This window comes from Manduca sexta, chromosome 17, assembly GCF_014839805.1.
Source record: "Manduca sexta isolate Smith_Timp_Sample1 chromosome 17, JHU_Msex_v1.0, whole genome shotgun sequence".
Lineage (NCBI taxonomy): Eukaryota > Metazoa > Arthropoda > Insecta > Lepidoptera > Sphingidae > Manduca > Manduca sexta.
The window spans coordinates 11,070,600-11,097,750 of NC_051131.1; the positions used below are offsets into that span (position 1 = coordinate 11,070,600).

Genomic DNA, 27,151 nt, shown 5'->3' on the forward strand with positions numbered 1-27,151 from the left:
TAGCTTATTAATATTTGGTTGTCTTGAGTAATCTTGTTTCTGTTTATTATACTGATATATTACAAAGAGCTTTCTAATTATCTGCATGATTAATTATTTTCTTCATAAATTTTCATTTATGAAATTATTATAACCAGGAACACTGTGAATCTTTAATGTTGAACTAGTCTTAAGTCTATCGCCTCTTTGGATTTATTGTTAATTTTATTTGTTTAATGTATTCTGTCGTCTGCTTTAATATGGAGAAGTACTGCTAGTATAATGTAGACTTGTTGTAACAGTTGCCAGTGGAAGTGTGTTACTAATTTTAAGTTTCTTAACCTTCAGATTAAAAAAATAAGAGCCACATTTATTTTTCCTTAGTCCATGACTGCGTGAAAGCGTGTAGGAACGAAACGAATAATTTTGTTGTGCACGTGCCCATTGTATAGGTATTAACTAGATAAAGATTTTTAGCATATTAGAATAAAATAAATCAAATAATTTACGTAGTTTATTGTATTCTTAGCGATAATACATCAGTGTTGATTCGTCGATATGTGTTTGGTAATTTCACTCTCTATCCAAACACTAAAACAAAGCTGGTTATTTAGTGTAGTTTTTTTATACTGTAGTACTTCTCCGGTCGAGCAGAACTATTGATGCTACGCCAACAATTTGCAACGGTTTTTAAACCTTACATACAATTTTGATGCTATAAATAATTTAATTTTATTTTAGTGATGCGAGTGAATCATTGTTGCGAATGAAAGGGACTGCCGAGACGAAGGTCCACAGGTTCAAAAATTAAGGCTTCTGAATTTGCGAAGTTATGTTTATCAATTATCGTTCGTTTTAACAGTGAAGGAAAACATTTTGAAGAAACCTACATAAATGAAAATTCTTAAAAAAAATGATAGTATTTTAGTCAAGTCTGCCGTTACATTATGCCAGCGTGGTGGAGTTGGACTAAGGCCCTTTCAGTAGAGAAGGCCTGAGCTCAGCAGTAGGCAGTGTATAATACAAGACTAGTATTATTAATGCTTGTGAAGTTCCAATTTACGCAATGACAGAGGTCGGTCGTGTCATGTCTAGCATTTTAAACGTCTTTTTACAAACTGTTTCGATTTGAATAGTTATTGATGCGGAAACGAGCGACGTCGAAGAGTGATTGATAACGGTTCTTAAAGGTATATAGCAGATGATTTATGATTTCAAAACATACAACTTGTGTTTTTCTAGTGTTACAGCGATTGTCGAGTAAATTCGTAAATATATGGTGACTAAATTTATTTCATAGTGGTTAAATGTAATAAAATAAAAGTGAATGTAAATATGTATTATTATTAAGTAATATACCATCTAAAATTAATTAAAGATATGAAAAAAAAGTAATTGAGAAGGATATTGAAATCATGTATACATAATTAAATTAAAAATTCCTTTGACATTGCATGAGTCAATCAGATCATTATAAGTACAATACCGGATCAATTTATTATAAGTTGGCAATGTTGACTCATTTTAAATGATTTTGAACTTTGCCAGTTAAAATAAAAGGAGATATTTGTATTACAAAGTGACGTAAGTAGGTTCCGTGGTGACGCCACAGCTGTTGTTCCTGGTGGATATTAACATGTATCCATCGATACCCCATGTGGGTCCCCAGGAGTTCTTTAGGATCCAGAAGGTGTCTCCGTTTCGTGTGCCGTATCCTACTAGCGCCATTTCATGGTTTAACATTGTTTCATTGCTAGAAGAAAATATATTATTATAAAAATCTGTTTCTTGGAAAAATCTGCTTAATCCTTAGTACAAATGAGCTGAAAAAATTAGGATAAAAATAAAATGAGCTAGCCGTTTGCTTGATGGTAAGCGATACGACCGCTCATAAGCAGTAGAAACACCATCCAAAACTTCGAATTATAAAGTATTATTTTGGTAATCCACTGCGCTCGCCATTCTGAGACATGAGATGTTAAGTCTTATTATGTCCAGTAATTACACTGGCTACAACGTCCTTCAACAACACTGTCTACACACTGCTGATTGGCGGCAGAAGATTGTGGTGGTACCTACCCAGGCCGACTCCCACATATGAGGAACCTACCACCAACTAACAGTACTTACTAAAACACGTATTAAATTTTTTAAGGTAGTCTCTAATTGCCGTTATTCTGCAAAATGGCTAAACCAATTTTGTCAAGAATGGTATGGATGAATTCTCTCACCAGTTTGCATCGTAGAATACGCCTGAGGAGTAAAGTGAGAACGCCTCAGTTACGTGAACAGACACCGACAATGGGCCGTGGTTCACCAGTGCAACCTTCAAAAAATTAACATAAAATATGTATTCATTTTACCGAATACAACTATTTTAAGAATATGAAAACAGTGACTCATTTACCTTCAGCGCTCCGACATTGTGTGGTGGAACATCAGTGAAACCCTTGATGAAGAACCTCACTGTCATGTTCTTGATATGACAGAAGCCGTCCTGCAAATATTAAATTGATAATATAACTAATACTATAAGTTCAAAAGTTTGTAAAAATGTTTGGTTGTTTGATAGAAGTAAACGCAGAAACAGTTGAACGGATTTGGATGAAATTTGGCATACAGATAGACCACGTCCTGAATTAACATAATATAGCCTCGGTTATTTGCTCCCATGGAACATAATGATTTTTTTAAATCTGATTTTGAATTAGATGGCGTTGTGCGCCGGTATGGACCGGTTTGGGATTTTGGTAGAAAGGTTTCTAAGCATGCGCAGCCGCAAGCAACACCTAGTATCTTATTATATTTAAACTTTGTATTTTTCTCAAAAAGATTTATGGTCGAGAAATCCAGTTTTGTGAAGCATTATATTTCTGGACCTTGTGCTCCTTACTTTGTTAAGGTAAGATCCGTATTCCTCTTCAGTGGGTAAACCGTAGTCCATCATCCATTTATACGCAGCGGTGTCTGTACCTCCTTTACAACCTGCTGCTCCGTAACTGAACAATAGAAGGTGCTTAATTAAATTATTAGGATTTCTTCACCAAAAATAAATAATGAAAGATGAAAACCCATTTTGTTCGAAGCCACATTTTGTGTATAAGAGCAATTTAATGGTTTCGATCTTGGAAAACAATCTTTAAGAACCAGCTTATGTAATTTGAATGCAAGAACCTTTTTGTATTTTATGAATATCTGTTAGTTATTGGAACCATTCTCAAATCAAACACTATTTTGAAAGATTCATTTAATATAGTGGTGGGATATATTTTATATTCGTCCCGATAGCGACCTATATACACAAGGTGTTAAAAACCGTCGTAGTGGCACACGTAAGTGCGTTGCATTTCGGGATCAACCTGTGTATCCAGTTCCAACAGGCCGACATAATTGTGTCGACTGTCGAAGGGTAATCATCTGTCGTCAGTCGACATCCTACTGGACTCCACTCCACTTACCATCAGGTGCAGTGGGGTCCATATGCCCTGCCCGTATAAAAAAAAGATAAAAACATCTATAATTTTACCTTACTGCATAGTTACTATTTATGCAGTAAATACACTTACGGCCAAGCGCAGTCAATTAGTGCCTGGTTGCTCAGACTGAGAATTTTCCCTCCATTATGACGTGCTATAGCTCCCTCCACGGCGGCGATGGTGCCGTATGTCCAACAAGAAGCGCAATCCTCCTGATCTGTAATTTTTTTTTCATTAAATATCTAAAAATAATGATTGGATTTTTGTCTCTTTAGTTTTCTTAACGTTTGTCTCTTTAGTTTTCTTAACGTTTTGATCGTTTTTATTTACCATTATAAAATCAATCGGCCTATACGTGGCATCCTTCATCCTACAATGGAATTTTAGTTGTATGTACTTACTTTTAATCCAGGAAACGTATCCGAGCAGCCTTAAGTCATATTCATCAGGTAAAACCGTTTCTATATCTTTGATGTGAGAATCATTATACGGAAAGGCAATATTGCCAGTTTTTCCTTCAGGACGCCTCCACAACCCCTGGTATCTTTCCATCTCTTTAGGAGTGCGATCAGCGAACTGATTAACAGCAAGTGTGTAGCCAAGATTCTTGCGGTTCGTGGATCTTATCAACCTGAAGAGATGAGTTCAATTATTGTTACATGAATAGGTGTGTTTGGTTTTAATCATGGAAATTTACATTCCATAGGCTCTGCTTACCTCATTTTGTCTTGGAATATGCTCCTTCTAGTAGCGTGCTCATAATTGTGTTCGTAATTTCTGTCGTATTTATTTTTGAACCTATAAAATAATGCTATATTTAATTGATTTGTTAAAGAGAATCGGTGAGTAAAAATACAAGTACTAGATCTATGGTGAACTATTCAAGGTAATGTTTACTGTGTTATCCAAACATATTAAGCTAGAAAGAAGAATAATATTAGAATAAGCTAACCCGATTCTAATGAATTACAAATAATTGGTTATATGGCAGTTTTGCTATCACGTTTTATTTGGTAAAATTGCAACAGACAACCCTAATTTCTAACCTATATGTTTAAGAACCCGTACCATCTCGACAAAAGGTGCTATTTGGATTTTAATAGCATTTGCTCGCAGCTCTGCCCGCGTATAGGATTTGTCCGGGATAAAAGTCCCGTTATATATTTTCCCAGGATAGTAAACTATCTCCATACCAAATTTCATAATAATTCATTCAGTAGATATTGAGAAAATCGATAACATACAGACAGACTGAAAAGGGGACTTTATTTTACAATATGTACAGATGTGCTAATGATACTTTATTTATAGCAATAAAAAAAACTAAGATTGTAGGTAAAGGATGCGACTTACGCGTTGAAAACATGATCGACGTGTTTATCGTTTTCAGGATCGACGAAGAGCAGGTGCTGGGTCACCGACTCACTGTCCATCGTGTGCTCTGTGTATTCATTTCCGCATCCATCTGGTACAATTAAATATATACATATAACACTTTACTATTTTTTAAAAGTGACAACGAATCCACTTGTTAATAGAAACTGAATATTGTTTTTGTCGTGATTAGTCAAAATGTAAATATTATTTTTATCATTCACAGTATTGAATATTTCTGTAATTTGTCTATTTTTGTCTACAAGCATTGTTGTCTTACTGTTTAAGACATTTATGAGGTTACCACCAAATTTGTAAGATATTATTCAAAAGTTTTATATTACTACCGTTTATAGATCAACAGTTAACCATGAAGCCAACGAATTGTTAATGAATCATGCCATCATATATCATGAACTGTGTTTATTTATATCAGTTCGAAGTCAACTTATCAAAATAGAAAACAAATACTTACAATCATCAATTTTAAAAACAGCGTCGTCGAAATCAGTTTCAAATCCAAAGAAGTCCCATATTTCATGTTTGCTCAAGAACCCTAACCCCTCGTTGTATTCTTTCACTTGATATCTAAAATGAATATCTTATATTTATTACTTGCATTTATTATTTATTATTACTAACTCGGTACTTTGCGGATGTACCGTTTTCAAGTGTCCGGTGATCAGGTGCTCAATAGTTCATACTTCCTACCAGCAAAAGTCATAATATCTATAAATATGTATAATATTATAATATTATAATATTAGTAAACGTGTGTATCTACCTGACTGGAATCCACTCCTCTGTTTCGTTTTCAAACTCTGCCCACACTGTTTGTCTAATGTCATTTCCGTTTTCCGAACTTTGACAGTAAAATTGTATAGTGTCCTTATCATTGACGGGATCAAAATCTGAAATATTTATTAAATTGATGTTATCACGATAGAACATTATTAGAATATATCGTTACATGGGCATTGAAAAAATTCAAATGCGAGGGTTGCAGTGATGAGTGCATTAATGACTTCTACACTTCAAATTACTTTCAAATTCTTATGAAGGATTCTCATGAAGTCTTCAATATTAGGTAATTATCCCACGGTTGACGATGAACGAATTGCAAGTAGGGCTGAATACTAGAAACGAGTTCGCGAGCATTGAGAATCGAGTGTATACTTCTGATAGTTTTGTCGCCGAGCTATATCGCGTGTATGAGTGCGATAGCTGATTTCTTCTACCGTAGTTCAGATTTAGTTGAATTTCTCGGCGTGTGTTCGGACCGTCAAGAGTGCATCGTTCAACGAGTATGATCTTTGATCGCTCTTGTCACTATTACAAACTAGTGGAGAGTATTCTCGGCAGCAATGCGAACAGTCAGCGATCAAATATTCATATATCTATATGTCTCTTTTATTTACACGAGATCTACATCTATTTTACGTTCCTTCTGCGAGAAAATAATATTTAGTACGTCGCTTCGTCGTCGGAGGTAAGACAAGTGCCTTTAGGAGCACGATTTTTTCTATTAAACATTACACACATAGCTTCGAAGAGTTAAAGGTGTGCCTTGAGTTTTTAAATCTGCGTAACTTCGCCTTGACATCATTACACTCTTAATATGGCCATCGTGCACTTTTAAGTAGGATTTGCTAACCCGCCTTAGGTCAGCATAGTGACGATCATGATGACAAAGTTGGAGGTTTGGATGTTTGGAAGATGGATGTTGTTTAGTAAAAGTAGGGGCAGAAACTTGACATTAATAGGTTTTTCTGTATGCTTAAACACACGATTATGTGCTGGATAAATATAAAATACTTAATAATTAATTTATATCATTATCCGGGCAGACGTTGTCCTGCCACAGACCGCATTTTATGTTAACTACCGTTCGGATTATAGGATTCGACAACAGTGCCACCTATCGGATCTAAAATTATCATAGGATTCAAGTTGGAACTAACTAAACTCTCACAAACATTTTCATTGGTATAAGTTACGTGATTTCGGAGATTTGTGGGTACGATAAATATTTTGTTTACAAAAATATCCCCCAATTTCATAATATTTCCCGTCTTTTTCGATGATTTTTCAAAATTATTATTTGATGCAAATTTTATCCTGATAATAAAGAACACAACAAAAAAGGAATCAGACAAGCCGAATGAGGCTTTCACAATTGACAAACGATTTTTATTTATATAGATAAATGAATGAGAATACAAGCAATCCGAACGTCGTACAGTCTTACCAACAAACTCGAAGTCTTCTGTATCAGGCAAAACTGTTCCAATTGATAATCTTCTAAATTGCTGATCCAACTTCATTGCCTGGCATTTCACCACGTTAGACGCATTTTTCGTGAACTCGGGGTGGATCTAATTTAACATAAGTAATTTAAAAGTTTTACATATATTGACTACGGTTTTACAATAAAATTATGATATATTCAATTAAGTACCATAAATAATGATTTCTTATGTTTACGAATATTAGGCATTAGAATTAAACTATTTTTAAGATTTTATCGCAGTATTCGCGGTAGTCTTGCAGCCTTCGTTCGTCACGGGGGGCCGTGACGAACGAAGGCTGCAAGGTCTTCGAAACGTCGGAAGAAAACTAAAACATTAAAACCGCGATAAAATCCGAAAAATAGTTTAATTTTACCACCATAAATAAATGAATAGTTAGAAATGTAAATATTTGCATATAACGAGCTATTTTAATAACTTCGGAACACACCTCATATTTAATACGTTGTCGAAAATTTACAATGGATTTCACAGCACCATTGTTGTAGTCCACTCGCAATAACTCATTTGTTTTCCTGTTGGAATAAAATAAAGCATTAAAAATTAAAAATTAATGCATTGCGCAAACGCTGTAAATTTGTTGAAAGCACCTACTATGAAACTAGTTAATTTATCAACCGAACAGCAATTGTCAGTTTCCTCAGGATTAATACAATGATGTTCAAAAATTATATATGCGCCAACCTTAACAAATCAAACGAAAGAAAAGTGTTCCTAACAAACACGCACACATTCTTTAATATTTCACTACATTGACATATTATCATGTGAAAGACTATAATAGTAAAGGCGACTTTTATTTAGTACGAACAAAAGTTAGTATTAGACATTTACAGGTAGAGTATGAAAATGTCCTAACTAGGATAGCTTCCAGTTTTGAGATTGTGTGCGTCATTCGCAAATCTATTGTTTTTGAATGTGACTGGGTTTGTAGTAATGTTTTTATAGCTTTGAGGTTTATATGACGAATTTTGATTCTAAAATAACATTTATTATGTTTTATGAAAAATATTATGAAACGGGAAATATATTAGAGATTCTATAAATTCAAAACATTACTTATGCAAATCACACTTTATGACAGCGCGATCTCAAATAACAAAATTGCATTTTACTGATATTTTTATTTTTCCATATATTTTGTATTATTATTTTGCTCGCTGTCGTAGTAAGATATTTGAAATAAATCGTCGTGCGCCAAAACTTCGAATCCTTTAAAGGGTAGTCAGAAATGCAACTAGTACATGCTTGATTTGCCTACTTATTTTTCTCCTAAGTGTGATACACGACCTCGTAAACATGAAGAAAATTTATTTTATATTCAAATCCGGCATGAGAATGGAAAGCAACTACTCCGATGCACAGCGACCAATAAACAATATTAGAAATACATTTTTAACAATAACAGATTTGATCGTCGATCACAGTGTTGTATCAATACTCAATTATTTAATTTTAATTCATTATTTAAATTATTGTAATCGTAGTGTTAAGTCTGCTGGAAAACCTAATAAATAAATAAAAAATGGATTACATTTCAACTCTTATTTAAAAAAAATGTTTAACGCTGCCATGTGGGGGTGATAAAACGGTCATATTAGATTCACAGGTCTTACGGCGCAATGTCGACACTCAAGAGCGAACATTGAGCCGAGTCCCTAACACTATGAAAACCCTACTCGGCTTAAGTTATAACTCTAAATTACATATTAAAACTTACCAGGCTTTGTAATTTTCGACGATGCCTGAAGTGAGAGAGATCCGAGTTGCTTTTACAGTATACTTTTGAGGCCATGACAGTTGAAAATCATCGTCCCAGATATTCTGACCTAAAACAGTAAAACTAAGCTTTGGTATATATCATAAAATTGCATACACATATCACGCATTGATCCCCGAAGGGTATGCAGAGGCGCAACCAGGGCACCCACTTTTCGCCAAGTCTGTTCCGTCCCATGTCTATCGCCATAGCGGACATAAAATAGCATGATATCTTTAATTCCTTTGTCATTCGCTTACGAAGTTTTGATCACTTTCCCACAAGTAAGCAAGTCTTGCAAGGAAAGCACTTTAAGCGTGCAGCCATAACTATACGCTTGGGATTCAAATCTAGCAAACCATTAAAGTTTGTAAATGGTTCCGCAATCCCTGGAAATGCTAGTATATAATGTCAATAGCGTAGTGCTATTCAGTAATTTATACTCATTGTGTACTTGTTTATCAAAAAAGTATACAAAATAAACCCTTTTTAGGGATAAGCAAAAGTAGGACGAAGTTCTCATTTCTTTGTTTTGTTTGGCTTTAGACCTCATCATCAATGTTTGCAGCTTTAATTAACAATTGACAATCTATACTAATATATATGGCTGCGTATGTTTTTGTTTAAATTACTCAACCGATTTTGACATTTTTTTTACTAATAGGAATCCTTAAGCGTCAGCGCTATAAGCTACTTTTTATGCCGGAAAAATAATCCGGAAAACTATTTCTCGCGGGAAAAGCCGCGGGCGAATCTAGTTGTAGATATCATTGAAAAATGGCTAGACAGTTGATAGTTTTATTTTTTCCTGATCTAAATAACACCTAAATACAAATTTGTATCATGTTATACAAAACATTGGTATCCAACATATTTCAAAAAAGACTGCACACTTTATACCTAATTATAAAAAAAATATATACAAAGTACTAAAAATTAACATACCGAATGTCACTACGGTGTAAAACAACAGCGCGTACAAATACGACAACATTTTTACTTCAATCTGGTGAAAACTGTGTAGAGCTTTATCGTTACCCCTTTATATACTCTACATTATTAAAATTATCTGTCTAATCAATGTTAGCAATCATCAATATACTTAAATGGAAATACCATTGATATACAATAATGAGTACCTACTTTTTTGTTTATGGGATTTCACTGCGATGACTCACAATAGCTATCCTATGCAATGTGTTTCAATATAATAAACAGGGAGTACATGTGAATGATGGGCAAATGTGAGTGATTGGGTATACGGGCATTCTGAATATACGTAGTTAACCCAATTGTTTTTCTTTGTGTAGGATCCTGCCATCAACACTGGAGAAATCATGCGAATGGGAACCTAGAATCCCCTGGCTTAGAGACTGCAGGGGCCTCGAAGAAAGTTGGGAGGAGATAACAGGGGGAAGAAAGTATGGGGGAAGGAAAGAAACCCTCTTAGGTTAGGTGGAGGGGAGAGAGCTAGGAAATGTTTGCGAGCCCTTATAGGCAACCATGAGATATATACACTTAAGGTGGTAGCTCAAGGTCCATTTTCATACATTTTGTTTCGGCTTTAATCTGGGTAACTAAACAAGTATTGGCAAGTAAAGAATTTAAATTCACGTCTAGTTAGTGATTAGTTCTCGCAGTTGAAGAAAAACGTAAAAATAATTAATAATCATGGATATTTCGGCCTTTAAAATTTAATATGACGAAATTTTAAAGGCAGAAATATCCATGATTATTAATTATTTTTACATTTTTCTTTCAACTGCGAGAACTAATCACTAACTAGACGTGAATTTAAATTCTTTACTTGCCAATACTTGTTTAGTTACCTAGATTAAAGCCGAAACAAAATGTATGAAAATGGACCTTGAGCTACCACCTTAACTGGGTGCCTAGGGCAGGTAAATGTCTCCCGATGCATGAGCGTGCATTCGGTGTGAAGATCAAGCGCACAAGAATTGCCTCGAAGCATGAGTGGGGGTTCCACTTGGGTTGTTTTCCTACACTACGCGTAAATATTCAATACTGGCTGTCGTTTTTGTTCGTTCTCAGGTGTAATTCTGTAAAAATACAGGGTGAAGTGAGGTGAATTCGACATGTCGGGTGAATTTTGGATATTATAACGTCAGTGTCAATCGAAATTTTTGTTTATGGAATACCGATGAGCATGATGGACTCTCACTAGGTGACTAGTCACTGAGTGTAGTAGCGTAGTACCTTCACCGACATTGTCTCCTTATAGTACCAGTGTAAATTTTACGTCAGATTCAGAAGTTATATCGATAATAAGATCTTACAGAATAGCATAACTGACATGTTTTTGCATTGAAATGTAAAAAATGTGTATGTATACGCGCAGTTCATTTTTGGATTGTTAGTGTATGTCGTATTCATAATTATTGATATATTGTTTTATTAACATTTAGTTAAGAAATTATACAGTGTATGCTTGGTCCGTCAAATGCGGTAAGACACAGTTGTAGGGTGAGCTGGGGTAATACCGGATCACAGGGTAATCCTATTGTTTCAAGATTACTGCTAAACTCGGCAATATTTACTAATACGGTTTAAAACCAGAAGTTCCTCCGTAACCAGAAGTAGTGATCCGGTCTTACCCAAACTGGTCCAGTTTTAATTGCTTAACTTTAACCGTATTAACCTACATTGTAGTACAGCTTTGGAAAAGTAAAAGCTGGCTAGAACTAGTTTCGTGTCTAGCATGCGGTCAGTTTGAGAGCAGTGCTGTCACTGTCTTATAAAATTACGTAATTGGTTTATTAATTCTTTTCGCACAGTGAGTAGTATGGTCTTAAATGCCCACTCTCCTCTATACTTGTCCTGCTAGGGGTAGGTATCATTCGTTTATATAAAGATTCTTTACGCAAACTTGATTTTTATAGTATTGTAGATGTAAATAGTCGGCAAATAATTTTAGCACGTGGTGGAGGGAATTCGGTACGGTCATATCCACTTTCCTACGAAAAAATTGTTTCAGTGTCGTAGTTGCAATGGGTATGTGGTACGAATATTATCACTGCGCTGAGGTCCTGGGTTCGAATCCCGGGTCAGGCAAAAATAATTGTGAGTGGGTTTTCTCATCTAAAAAATTACTTCGTCGCAGCTCGGAATCAAGATGTTGGCGGTATGATACAGCGTGCCTCTGTGAGCACCTTAAGGTCCTGCGCCTTATGACATGTTATGTCGGATTGCCGTTTCACTGCATAGACATGTGCATTATAATATCACCGGCTTACCTGGCTGATTTATGTTGGGATTGGACGCAAAAGCCGGAATTCGGCTAGGAGGGATTCATTTGAGACAGAAAATTTTATAAATCTGTATGGTGTAATCTCTGGAGCTACTAATGCGATTTTGAAAATTGTTTCCTTAATATGAAGCTACATTACTCCTGAGTACTATAGGCTAATTTTTATTCCGGGAATATATTTATACGGAAAAAACTTATCTACGCGGGCAGAAGACAAAAGCTATGATTAATAATAATATGTTTTTTAACTGATGATCTTTGAAAACATTTTAAGTAGTATTATGAGCATGGCTTCTTGTGAAAACCAGCCATAGTTTCCCTTTCTTTTGTGACATTCTATTTACTTTGGAGCATGTGTTTCTTAGCTAGTAATTTTCATTAATTAAAATAAAATTTATCCAACGGTATTTTAAACTTGTTACAACGAAAGAACGGGACAAAGAGGGGTACTCGAGCATTGAGGCTTCCGTACAAACTCGCTAAGGCCTTTTCTGTCTGTGGGGGCGAATCCGTCTTTTTGTAATTATGGACAGAACATAACATAGCGGGTATATGGATTAGAACAATCATAGGACAGGTTTGATAATAGTATAGGAAAATAGGGGATTTTTTTATACTTACCTAAGTATACTATCTATAAAAGATGTCCTTCGATTAGAACGCAAAAAGACGGATATGCCACAGTGGTATATCCGTCATAGACGGAATAGCCCCCTGGCATACATACAGTTTCCGATTTTCTTTTACATAATATGTTGTAAGACATTGCTTCTTGCAAAATTTCATGATTCTTGGTCAATAACAATTATTCTATTTTGATTTCCTTCTGAAATCAAAATATGTAAATATACGCGACATAATTGGTCATGCCTTTTGACCGCGTTGACTTACAAGTTTGAATTCTACACACCTGCAGGAGACTGTAGACCAGCGTATTTGATATAAATTTTAGTTATGCCTCGACAAGTTGTCAAGAAGAGAGACCAACTACGAAGTGATCCTATAGGGGGTTCCTTTTAAGGTCCAGAACCTTAAAACTAAAGTTAACGTACATCTATAACTTTTTACTCGACATTTATTACAACTTTGTATTTACGTTTTTTATAAACTTACTTTATTGATTATAGTAATTCAATTTGTTTGAATAAATTGGGAACTGCAATAAAAACAATATATGCATACAAATTTAATTTAAACTCCACGTGCTTGTTGAAATCATGCTGCATAATAATTAAATCTAAAATATTTTCGTCATTCCGTGCGTCACTCAGGTCATTAATACAATACAATAGTAGTTGGCAATGTTGTCATTATTTGATAGTCTTTAAATTCCTAACTTTGCCAATACTGTCAATATCCTTTATCAAAAATTCACGTAAGTAGGTTCAGTGGCAACACCGCAGTTGTTGTCCCTCGAAGATATTAGCATGTATCCATCGATTCCCCACATGGGTCCCCAGGAGTTCTTCAGGATCCAGAATGTATCTTCGTCTCGCGTTCCATATCCCACCAGTGCCACTTCATGGTCTAAACTTGTAGGATCGCTGTAAAAGAAACGTTATTAAGATTTAAAATATTGTATACGAAGAAATAAACTTCAGTATGTAACTAGGCTAGTTGGGAGATCGAGATACCGAGACGAAGGTCCACAGGTTCAAAGCCCAAAACCTCAAAATTTTCTAAAAAGTTATGAGTGTATTCTTTGTGAATTATCGTTTACTTTAACGATGAGGGAAAACATTATGAGGCAACTTACATACTTGAGAATTTCTCTATAAAGATTTCGAAGATATGTGAAGTCTGCCAACCCGCACTAGGCCAGCGTGGCGGACTAAGCCTAAACCTTCTTTCTAGAGGACGCTCTTGTTCATCAGTGGCCCAGAAGGTATATAATACAAAGGCGTATATTTTTATAATTGGTAGTATTATATTATTATTTATGTAACTACAAAACGCATTATTTTATTATGGAAAACGGATGTCATCAAGTACTAAAAACACATTTACGCGAGAGAAGTCGCGTAGCCAAACCTAATAACTTGTAAGAGGGTTGCTAGTAACGGCCTGTTTCACAAATTGTAAGTAAATTTCATTTGACAGTTATACTATTCCACAGAAAATGTAGGTAGTCAGTACTAACTTTGTTACCATTAATTGGGAGCATGGATTAGAGTGTGTCTTGTATTTAGTCAGCTTATACAACGCAACGAGTCGCATTTACTTGGAAATTGTGAAACAGAACCTAAATGTTTGTTATCAATATATTTTATACTATGAACCAGTAAATCAATATTATCTATATATTGTTCGCGTCTAAGCCTTACAATTCCAAATGTGGTTCATATTAAAAGGCTATTTATAAGGGAGGAGTAGAATGACTTGATTTCAGAAGTAGCAGATTGCTCTGTTGGTGAGTACGTTTGAAAAATAGATCATATTTTTTTGGTTGGAAGGATCCTAATATGTATTAAATATAACAATTCTTTCTGAAGTACCAATTATTTCTACAATTAAGTTTTTCAGTTCTTTTGTGATTAAGAATCCGAATCCATGTTTTCTTGGAGTTTCACCTTTATAGTAGAGTATGGCCTGATCATATTCCTCAAAAGCTTCGCCATTTTTTCTTACTTTGCTTAAGCTTATAATGCCCCACTTAATATCTTCTATCGAATATAGCAAAAGTTCTTGTAGGTTCTCTTCGGACCTTCACAAAAGTGTGTTGTATGTAGCTATATTTATATATTTGGTATTTTGCTGTCTTTGTCAAGACTAAATCTATTAAGATTTGGTCTTTAAAAATTAGGATTATCTTACCATTCTGTGTCGTAGAATATACCTCCGGAATACAGTGTGAACGCCTCACTTGCGTGGACAGACACTGACAGCGGGCCGTGGTTCACCAGCGCAACCTGAAAAACAAAGTTATAGTAAGGTATATACATTAAGCAAGGAGATTATTTAGACCTTGAAACATACGGAAATGTAACCCCACTGCACCTGATGGCAAGTGGAGTGGGGTCCAATAAAATATAAAATAGGTTCTAGGCATTGAGACTTACAGCGGCGATAGCGTAGTTGGTTGTGGAACGGATTGCCGAGACGAATGTCCGCAGGTTCAAATCCAAGGGGCACACACCTCTGACTTTTGTAAAAAAATAAGTGTGTATTCTTTGTGAATTATCGCTTGGTTTAACGGTGAAGAAAAACATCGTGAGGAAACCTCCATACCTGAGAAATTCTCTTTTAGGAATTTTCGAGGGTGGGTGAAGTCTACTAACCCGCACTAGGCCAGCGTGGTAGACTAAGGCCTATTCCTTCTCAGTAGTAGAGGAGGCCCGTGCCCAACAGTGGGACAGTATATAATGCAGGGCTGATATTATTGAGACTTAAGGACGACAAGCGCAGTTTAATACAATGCCTTGCCGTGGAATTTAAACATATATGGGTGGTATTACTCATTTATGAGGAGTGACTTTGCTCAACCTAGATTTCGAACCAGAGACTTCATCCACTGCAGTCGTACCATAAACCAACTACGCGATAGCGGCAATACAACCATTTATAATTACTTCATCATTTGTTAAGTTGATGATAAACAAAAACACTTTCGTAATTTAAAACTTGCGTTTGACTGAACATAATTAGAGCCATAGTAAGCCTTATTTTAAGAAAATATGAACTAATTTACCTTCAGCGCCCCGACACTGTATGGTGTAACATCAGTGAAGCCTTTGATTGGGTATTTCACTGTCACATTATCGATGTGGCAGTAGTTATCCTGAAAATAATAAATTAAGAATTAATATTAGTTTCCCTTTATAATTGTCCATTGTAAGGTAGAGTATTACGCGTATTTACCCCATATGTTGGACATCGCAATTTGGATAGACAAATTGATGAAGGTCGAAAAAACACGCTGGGTGCAGACTGCCTTTGATAGACCCGTTTGCAAATTTTTAGGTAAGGTCTATGTCCAGCACTGGGCTTCGTGTGGCTGACGATCTTTTAACCATAATATAATATTTTGCTGGTGGTGAGATATATTTTATACTAGCTTTTGCCCGCGGCTCCGCCCGCGTTATAAAGTTTTTCGGGCTAAAGTTTTCCGTTATAAAAGTCACGCTATATATTTTCCCGGGAGCCTATGTTCTTCCCAGGGTCTCAAACTGTCTCCATACCAAATTTTATCCTAATACGTTGGGTAGTTTTTGAGTTTAACACGTTCGGGAATACCGATGCAGTGGGAGACTTTGTTTTATGATATATTTTTGTAGAACTTTTTAAGAGGAACAATCCCGTCATACATTATTGTTGCATAACTTTAACCGTTTACGCAGCGCAAGCAACAGAAGCTCTCAAAACTAATAAATTGTCCCCGTTTTTGCATCATGTTTCATTACTGCTCCGCTCCTATTGGTCATAGCGTGACGATATATATAGCCTATAGCATTCCAGGAACAAAGGGCTGTCCAACACAAAAAGAATTATTCAGTTCAAACTCCTAGTTTCTGAGATTAGCCATTACTGCTCTGCTCCTATTAGTCATAGCGTGATGATATATAGCCTATAGCACTTCACGAACAAAGGGCTATCCAATACAAAATGAATTTTTTAGTTCGAACCGGTAGTTCCTGAGATTAGCCATTACTGCTCTGCTCCTATTGGGTATAGCGTGATGATATATAGCCTATAGCACTCCACGAACAAAAGGCTATCCAACGCAAAAAGAATTTTTCAGTTTGGACCGGTAGTTCCTGAGATTAGCCTTAGATTAGCTGCTCCGCTCCTATTGGGTATAGCGTGATGATATATAGCCTATAGCACTCCACGAACAAAGGGCTATCCAACGCAAAAAGAATTTTTCAGTTCGGACCGGTAGTTCCTGAGATTAGGCATTACTGCTCCGCTCCTATTGGGTATAGCGTGATGATATATAGCCTATAGCACTCCACGAACATAGGGCTATCCAACGCAAAAAGAATTTTTCAGTTTGGACCGGTAGTTCCTGAGATTAGCGCGTTCAAACAAACAAACAAACAAACAAACAAACTCTTCAGCTTTATATAATAGTATAGATTAGTACGCGTAAGTGTGTCGCGTTCCGGGATCAGCCGGTGTATATGCACTTCCAACAGACCGGCATAGTTGTGTCGACTGTTGAGGGTTAATCATCTCTCGTCAGTCGACATTTTATTGAACCCCACTCCACTTACCATCAGGTACAGGGGGGTCAATATGCCATGACCATACAAAGAAACACATTATATTCATAGAATATTTTGATTTACCCTGTTAAGGTAGGGTCCGTACTCCGCTTCAGTGGGTAAGCCGTATTCCATCATCCACTCATACGCTGCGTTGTCACTGCCTCCTTCACAGCCGCGTACACCAAAACTGTATGATATGAGATGCTTATACAGGGTTATGTTGACAATGCGTTAAAATGAAACCACATGTTTGTTTTCTTAAAAAACACTTCACTGTAAGTTATTCTAACCATTGATAAGTGTAAGGTTCGAGCAAAATAAATATTGTTAAAAAGTAATCTTAATTTTGCATGCCACTAATTCACGATCAGAATTTATTGGAGCGGCAATACCACATTTTCCGTCAAAAATATATTTATACACACCATATCGCACTAAACAATAAAATGGTTAAAAAATACAAAAACTAAAACTGGGATTTAGGCGACAGTTATTCATGGATAGTTTTCATACAATACGTAACGCATACGAAAAAATACTCTGTAAAAGTTTGAAATTTATTTTTTATAATGTAGTTACGTATGCTCACGGCTCCACACAAGCATTAAGTATTTAAAATCAAACGTAACGTTACAAGTTAAATTGTCTTTATGTATACCTAGTTAACAGTTAAGTATATTTTTCAGAAGTTCCTTTGAACACATAATTTGTAAATCAAACACTGGATATAGTAAAATCTTTTGGGGTACTCTCAAATTCTGAGATATAAGTTACTATTTGCAATAGTAAGAAATATCTATGGTTCTAAGTGTCAAGCAATCTGCTTGCCTAATGGTTCTGGAATTAAGAAGAGCATGTTGCTACTTTACAAAAATACAGTGGTACCTACTTACATGGACTAGATTTTACACGATTTTAGACTTTCTTAACAAGAAAAATACAATCACTTACGGCCAAGCGCAGTCAATTAGTGCCTGGTTGCTCAGGCTTAGAAGTTTCCCCCCGTTATGTTGTGCAAGAGCTCCCTCCACGGCGGCGGTGGTGCCGAATGTCCAACAGGAACCGCAATTATCCTGATCTGTTATATATTTTTACATTAAAATATATACACTCACGCTTTTACCCCCGAAGGTAGACAGAGGCGATACTAGTGCAATCACTTTTCGCTGTATGTATTTTGTTCTATGAAGATACGGGGAGAGGAAGGTGCGCTTGGGCTATTGCCATATAATAAAAATATCAGGCCTGAGTTACACTTCGTAGTGGGCATGCTCTGCAGTGGCGTGTCAACTAGATTATCGTCTCATTAGGCTATAGCCTATTACTAAATCGGGCACAAATTAAATATTTAAAATAATTTGACACTAACACGGCAGCATACTCGTATATATGTATGTTAACGTGGTCAATTTAAAATTTTAATGTATTTCGTTATGATGAATAAAATAAAAAAAAAACAAAGATTTATTTTAAAAATATAATATTATGTTGCATTCGTTTTGTATTACGGTGCGTTTAGATAATATCGGACTAAGGGGTAATCCCGTTGTTTAATTACTATTATTCAATTGCGATACATTAAAAAAATTGAGACTGTTGCCTGTATAAGTAAATCTTGACGGGTTTAATCAATCTAGTAACAGCGGGGTAACGCCGCAATCCGGCATTACCCCTAACGCACGCTACTTACTTTTAACCGCGGATACTAATCCCAATAGCCTTGCGTCGTACTCATCAGGTAGATCAGTTTCTATATTTTTAATGTCAGAATCCTTGTACGGAAAGGCAATATTGCCAGTTTTTCCTTCAGGACGTCTCAATAACCCTTTGTATCTCTTCATCTCCTCAGGAGTGCGATCAGCGAACTGATTTACAGCAAGTTTGTAGCCAAGATTCTTGCGGTTTGTGGCTCTTATTAACCTTAGAAGATAATTTCAGTTACTATTATACAATAGTTAATAATAATAGCATAAACAGATCTCTTTACAAGTATAGGTATCATCGTTTACGAGAAGAGTTCAGTTAATGCCACATGCATAGTTTGTTAGATTTTAATTTCGTTGTAGGTACAGTAAAATCATTGGATACATTCGTTCATCTCAGAGTAGACTCTTTTTATTATACATATCATCTACAATACTTGTTGTTTACATTTTATGGATGAATAAGAATTTACTACGATTAACAAATTGTTGATGTATATTTATATCTTCTACTACTGTGAGGGTATCCTCTTAGTAGTAGAAGATAGGAGAAAAAAGATAAAAGGTAGCAAGCGAAGCTGTATAGTATCGCTTCCCAAAATAGAAAATTCTTAAAACTTACCTCATTTTATTTTGGAATATGTTTTTCCTCTTAGCGTGGTCAATATTATCTTTGTATACTTTATTGTGTTTGCTTTTGAACCTTGAAACATAGTGTATTGTTTTAATTATCAGAAAAAAAAATAGTTCTGATGAAGTATCTACAAGCACTTACAAAGATTACGTCAATGAACATCATTTTCAAAAATAGGAATCTAGTAAGAAATTCGGCAATTCAAAGCAATGATGATGCTGATTGGTAGTTCTAATTGCGAGGGAGTAAATCATTCACATTATAACCACAGACTATTTAGAAAGACAATAGTCGGTTAACAGAGTATATATGTAAGTATTAATTATATTGGTAACGTTACAGAAACATAAACGATGACGAGTGACATCGATGTATCACAAAGACTACTCCGGGAATAGTAGATGATGAAAGTTAACTAGTATTATTATATGATTGTAGGTATGTATAACAAAAGAACCAACTTACGCGTTGAAAACATGATCGACGTGTTTATCGTTTTCAGGATCGATGAACATTAAGTGTTTGGTCACCGACTCACTGTTCATCTCATGCATTGTGTATTCTTCATCGCAACCATCTATGTAATTAAACATAATATTTTACTACCTCTTGAAATATGATAAAACATTTACGACTTCTTTAGATAAAGGCTTTCGACTTATAAGTAAAGTATATAACTCAATTAATCTTTGTATATAAATATTTTTGATAGATAATCAAACTATTTTTAGTGCCAAGCAATGTTGAATTGTGATTAAAAGGAAAATGTAGCCAATGAAGCGTAGATACACCACGTCTGATTCTCAGGTGATCATTTCCGACTAGAGCTTTGAATTAAAAATTTTGATAGTGTTGCTGTTAATGTCGCGATGCTTACCATCAGATAACTGAATGCTTGCTATAAAGTGATTTTGCATGTTTTAACCGTTTAAACAAGGAAAAAAAAACTTACAATCATCGGTTTCAAAAACATCTTCGTCGAAATCAATGGAGAATTCAAAGAAATCCCAAATATCGTGTTTGCTCAAGAAACCCAACCACTCGTTGTATTCATACACTTCATATCTGAAATATTATTTGAATTTTATTTATTAATTCAATTTATGTAAGCGTTTATTTTGTAAAAAAATTCAATATACATTTATTTCTTTCGTATTAATTTGTTTGCAACTTGATTATAAACACATTTATCAGTGTTACTTATAACTTGTGTTAGCGTTAAGAGGTGATTAAGAATTGCTTAAATAGCTATATCCTAGTTTAAACCTTATTAAGAGCCAAGAGGGGGTTTGACTTACAGCTGATCGAGTAAATTTGTGTTTTACCTAAGCATAGCTTTGTGAAATGTATATAAGACTGTTTGTCTTAAGTTCCTACCAGTGACTTAAATAGGTCTAAATAGTATATAGTAAATTATTTACCTGACTGGAATCCAAACTTCTGTTTCATTGTCAAACTCTGCCCACACGGTTCTTCTAATGTCACTTCCTTCTAGTGATTCCTTTTTGAAAAATTTCCAAGTATCTTTGTCATTGACAGGATCCAGGTCTGAAAGATATATTATTAAATTCGTGTTTTTAATAATGACTTGAATAAATCTGATTGATCAGAAATTTAAAAATAGTAAAACAGAGGATTTACAATTGTTATTACTGTTTGTAATGTCTCCTCGTTCCCGTGAATATGGTATTTACAACAAATACAATAAGAACTATAATCGCTGGCTCACTACTACACCCAGTTGCAAGCGTAGGCGCTCAGTCGATCCGCACCTTTCCATCTTAAGCTCAACTAACTGACGCCTTTCGATTGACAGATTGACGGATACCCCCCCTATACTGGTGTACGTGAAACAATGTATAGTATCTATTAAATAAATACAAATACTACACTATTGGTAGGATTCTTTAATCGTCCGGATAACCACTACTGTACATGAGGTGTATACCCATAGTGGCCCACGAAAATGTGGTATGTTCCAGAAAAAACCTTTGTATTCTTATAGGCTGACGATGGATAGTCAGATCTCATCAATAGATACTTTGACAGATAGATGCCGCCCCACTTACCATTAGATACAGTGGAATCTCTTCCTCGTACCCGAAAAAAATATACTGTCATTTTATTAATGCATTAATAAATGAAGCGACGAACTCGTCTTTACCTCTACCAACATTATGAAAAAAAATCGTACATGAATAACAAACATTTTCGGCAAAAATCCCGTTTTTGTTTTCTGATTTTTTGTTCACTTTGTAGTTTAATCTGAATATGGCTAGTGCATGAATATATTTCTGACTGAAAATGTGATGTTGCGATGAATTCTTTTAGAGTAGTAGTAGTGGCGTAAAATTAAAATTCGTTTTTATTGATATTTTTTTATCGATACTTACACTTTTTCGCTTTACGTCGTCGGTTCGACTATCTTATTGTATAGTATTCTTTTTACGAAAAGAAGTATGTGATTTCATTTCGAAACGTAAGTTCTTCTTAAATGACACTGCATCAGCATTTTAATAATATGTAAGTACTTTCACGCTCATGCTGGAAGGGACTATGGTAATAATTGTAAACCTTTTAGGGTGTCTCAAAGGCTATTCTTACCGACAAACTCGAAGTCATCTGTATCAGGCAGAATTTGTTCTAGTGATACCGACTGCCAACTGGGGTCGAGTTCCGCTGCGTTACACTTCACAACGTTAGATGAGTTTTTCGTGAACTCAGGATGGATCTGGTTTGATAAAAGATACCTATATTAAAAATTTATAAAAAATATATATACTAAGATATGGTCTATTTTTTATTACGTTTTTTGCGGATTTCTTATTGAATTTATTAGCTGACTAGCTTTTGCTCGCGGCTACGCCGGCGTGTAATTGATTTTGCCGCTTTTTATTTTCCCGATATAAAATGGAGCCCATATTTTCAGTTACATCTCTAGCATCAAATAGGTGCAAATACATTCAATTCCATGCAATATTTTTTGTGTGGCGCGTGTACAAACATACCAACAGACATTCTAAAAAAAACTTGTTTTGGCTTCTTGTTCTAATAAAGACCCCCAGGTTTTTTTTCAATATCTATAATTTACGGACATCGGCTTATTGCAATTTTATTATATGTAAAGAAGTGATTCATTAATGCTGGGATACACATACACTTGCAAAGCTCTACAATGAGCGCTATGTTCCTATGTATATAGTATATTAAATTGAGTAGTTCTTATAAATAAATAAATTATACAATACTAGCTTTTGCCCGCGGTTCCGCCCGCGTGATAACGTTTTTACGGGATAAATGTTTAACTGGAATAAATGTAGGCTATAGCATTCAAGAGTAATATATCTTCCAATTAGTGAGAGAATGTACTAAATCGGTTCAATAGTTCCAGAGTTTAGCCCCAAATTAAGTTAAATATCAAATTAAATTAAATTACAAACTTTTCCCCTTTAATATTAGTGTAGATTAATGATTCATGTTGTGATAATACCTCATATTTATTAAAATTCGGAGAGTTTTCTTTAGTGATGGACTTTACAACACCATTGTTGTAGTCAATTCGCGACGACACATTTGTTCTCCTGTTGAAATATAAAATTTGTTGATTCCATCTTATTAATAATGTTAATCGTAGCTAGTTATAATAATCATAAAGTTATGAATATAGAATTAGTAAAATCACGAGAGTATAGAAAAAAACACGCCGTTTTAGGTTTTTTTTAGTGCTTTGAATGACGAGACGAGCTTGCCGTTCGCCTGATGGTAAGCGATACGACCGCCCACAAACGATAGAAACACCATCCAACACCTTGAATGACAAAGAATTATTTGGTATTCCACTGCGCTCGCCATCCTGAGACGTGAGATGTTAAGTATCATTATGTCCAATAGTTACACTGGCTGCAGTGTTCTTCAAACCGGAACACAACAGTGACTACACACTGCTGTTTGGCAACAGAAATAGACATTGCGGTGGTACCTACCCAGGCAGACTCTCATATATGATAAATTATGCTAAGACTTACCAGGCTTTGTGGTTTTCAACGAGCCCTGCAGTAAGAGAGATCCGAATTGCCTCCACAGTGTATTTTTCGGGCCATGACAGTTCGGAATCGTCATTCCATATATCTTGGGCTAGGAACAGTAATATTTATATATTAAAATTTTAATGCCTACATTTTGGGGTTTTAATACCTGAGTTATATATACACAGTTTGATCTTCACACAGATGAAAAATACTCGGAAGGTATACTCTTTGAGTGTAATAGTAAGTTTTAGTTATGAATTCAAGTGTCCATTCACACGGACCACAACCACGTCACATCATAACGACAAAACATGGCCGTACTGTGGTTGCATTTATTAGTTTATTTAACAAAAGGCATAATACAAAACGCAATCAATAATTAATAATATTTAAGCACTAAATTACATTAAGTCTAGATTACCTTCCTTAAACCTATGCCCTAATTGAAATTAAATTGCGGAAACGGCTCTACAACAAACAATTAACAATGATTACATCTGCTTATACTTAAGTGAGTTATATCAACAAAAAATGCATTGTGGTTGATATCGTCCACGCGATTGAATTTGGTGGGAAAATGTCATTTTCTACAATTTCCATGGGCCACCATGTGAATAGAATCATTACTTTTCATACATATTATATTATGGTAGATAACGACCATATCGCAACCACTTTACTGCCATGTTTAGTGGCTGGGTTGTGGTGTGGTTATGGTAAGTGTGAATGGATTCTTAAGCTATAGTCATCAAGTATATTAGCCCCTTACGGTATAATATACTAAGATTAATGTGATTTAACATCACTTGTATCTATTGGAGAAGCAGTTCAGTGTCATACAGTGATTTATAATTCGTAGTTTTCAATGGTATTGACATAATACAGTACAGATCAATCTCATTATTCTGTTTTTAAAAAATAATTAAAAATTATACACGTCGAATTGAGAACCTCCTTTTTTTTAAGTCGGTTAAAAATACAATACAATTTCCTTCTATGAAAACGACAAAGAAGAAACCTTTCAAAACTAGATAAAAATTAAACAATAAGTTATAGAACATTATATAAAATAGTGTAAACTATCTTACCAGAAATCGCGGCGATCAAAAACGACAGTATGTACCAAACCGGTAACATTTTTATGAAAAAGCTGACGTGCAGTGGGGTACTCGACATCATTTTCGGTTTATATATCCGACATAATTAAAATAATCTCATTAATAATATCAACATTTCAGTCAACTATGATATCAATACACTTACCGATGTTAATCAATTATGGTTAATGTATTAATGTGCTGTAATAACTAATTAATATTATAATACTACTAGTTTTTGTCTGTTGCTCCGTCCGCGTGAAAAGGTCTCCGGGATAGAATTCAGGAGGAACATGTTTGTTTATTATTTATCACACAGAAATACAAGAATTACACAATAATAGCATCTATCAAACCACAAATGATTGTACTAGACTTAATAAGAATTTACAACAGTATCAACACATATGTAACTATAGGTACTTAGTATAATAAATGAGTATAATATACAGAAACTATAACAATAAATTCTTAAAGACAATGTAAATCTGTATGCTCTATTAAATACTCCAAATATACGTAAGCTTACGGCTGCCATCCGTTTGGAATTCCCCGGATTCATCCTAATTTGAGGCTTCCGTGGGCCGTACGGCAGGGGTTTTTAAAAAGTATGCGATAAATTGAAATAAATCTTAGTTAAAAATTCATTAATAATAACCCGCATTCAAGAAGGCACGGCAAAGTCGACGATTGAACGCCCCAACCGGTGCCCACGCGCGCTGCAAAAAATTTTTTTTCAGAAGTGTCCGGGGAAAAACCCAAATTTCGTCCAAATGTCCGGGATTTTTGCCGTGTTTATCCGACGTCGGCAATTTAGGTGATGGTAGCGCTAGAGTAAGCTTATTAATTGTTAACAAAAAAAGATTTCAACTGAAACTTATGATTAGATGGTGTAATTTTCTTAATAAGTCGGTAGGCAAGTTATTAATAAGTCTGAATATAGTTAGCTGTCCTCTCCCTGTCCTGTGTGCATTGTTTGCTCTCGGTTTAATGTAGCTTTATTCTATTAGTGAAAAAAATCAAAATTGGTTTAATAATTTCTGAGATAAGCGCAATCAAACAAACATTCTTCAGCTCTATATATTAGTATAGTTTACACTAGTATGGTATAATTACTAACTATATTCCATCGTTTTAGACTATTCACTAAGTGTAAACACATATTAAAAAAAGTTATTTTGTACGTCCGATTCTTATTTAAAAATAAGTTTTCACCTAAATAAATATTCTAAAATTTTAACATATTCCTCTTGTCCTCATCTTCATCTGTATTTACTTCTTTGATTTGGTATTATTAAATTAAAATTATAAATTTGTATAGATACTGAATTTAATTGCATGTTACAAATAATGAAAAGAATATTATTTTTGTGTATGTTTGGCTGACAGATAAAAATCAGCCTAAACGACATGCTCCCACATCCATCGCCATTTAATATTATATGTAGAGTTTTCTTACTTAACGTAGGTGAGCACTAAGGAAGAGTTTTTGAAAATTAATTCCTCAACTAATTTCAAAAACAACTTCGTCATTCCCGTGAATATGAATCAGTTCCCTCACTCTAAAATTGACTTTTTAAAATAAAGCCGAAGAAAAATAAAAATCTTAACCTCTCCTACCCTCTCTAAGAAAAGTATTTAATTCCTGTTTTCTGCTTTTCTGGTTGTAAAAGTTTCTACCACAAACTTCATAATAAAAATTATGATCGGTTGAAAAGATTCCGAATTTAGTTGCAAGAGTGCGATATTTCAGTTAGAAAGATGGTTAAAAGTTTTAACAAGGTTAGTTTATGCAGGAGAGGTCCGCTCCTGGCTGCACCTAGCCGAAACATCACTAATGCGTACATTTCAATACTTTCTCCTTCCTTTATAATTTTTCAATGTAAATACTATTGCATTTTTAAATCACCTTAACTCCATCAATAATAAAATCCAATTCACTATGGAGTTAGAACACAACAAATCTCTTGCTTTCTTGGATGTTTTAGTCATTCGTAATCCTGATCAGACCTTAAGTCATACTGTGTATCGGAAACAGACCCATACTGATAAATATCTGAACGGTGAATCTCACCACCATCCAAAACAGTTAGCTACCGTGGGCAAATCATTGTTTCAGAGAGCACGAGGAATCTGTGACGAGAAACACCTGGCCGCTGAGCTACAACATGTCAAGCAAGTACTGCGAGACAACAAGCTCCAAATTCCACGCCGCCGTCACAGAGACCGAGTGAAACCAGCCACAGTTGAACGTGTTCCGGTTGTACTACCATATGTGAGAGGAGTCACCGACAAGATTGGCTACATCCTGAAGCGT

The 27,151-nt window shown here is 35.0% G+C and overlaps 2 protein-coding genes across 2 annotated transcripts; both read right to left on the reverse strand.

Annotated features, from left to right (window-relative positions):
- Positions 1 to 1,303: 1,303 nt before the first annotated feature.
- Positions 1,304 to 9,922, reverse strand: LOC115449506 (pro-cathepsin H). The gene is made up of 14 exons (XM_030177347.2): positions 9,843 to 9,922; positions 8,859 to 8,967; positions 7,569 to 7,653; positions 7,078 to 7,204; positions 5,614 to 5,740; positions 5,305 to 5,417; positions 4,809 to 4,920; positions 4,173 to 4,253; positions 3,857 to 4,086; positions 3,546 to 3,672; positions 2,873 to 2,978; positions 2,387 to 2,476; positions 2,211 to 2,305; positions 1,304 to 1,732 (listed from the first exon to the last, which is right to left on the reverse strand). Exons 1-14 carry the CDS (start codon positions 9,889 to 9,891, stop codon positions 1,552 to 1,554), a joined length of 1,632 nt encoding a protein of 543 aa, XP_030033207.1. The 5' UTR covers positions 9,892 to 9,922; the 3' UTR covers positions 1,304 to 1,551.
- Positions 9,923 to 13,338: 3,416 nt separating this feature from the next.
- LOC115449505 (digestive cysteine proteinase 2) lies at positions 13,339 to 24,914 on the reverse strand. The gene is made up of 14 exons (XM_030177346.2): positions 24,826 to 24,914; positions 23,735 to 23,843; positions 23,200 to 23,290; positions 22,314 to 22,440; positions 21,131 to 21,257; positions 20,662 to 20,774; positions 20,175 to 20,286; positions 19,698 to 19,778; positions 19,063 to 19,292; positions 18,324 to 18,450; positions 17,454 to 17,559; positions 15,854 to 15,943; positions 14,980 to 15,074; positions 13,339 to 13,709 (listed from the first exon to the last, which is right to left on the reverse strand). The coding sequence occupies exons 1-14, from the start codon at positions 24,911 to 24,913 to the stop codon at positions 13,529 to 13,531; spliced, it is 1,677 nt and encodes a 558-aa protein (XP_030033206.2). The 5' UTR covers position 24,914; the 3' UTR covers positions 13,339 to 13,528.
- Between the last annotated feature and the right edge of the window lie 2,237 nt (positions 24,915 to 27,151).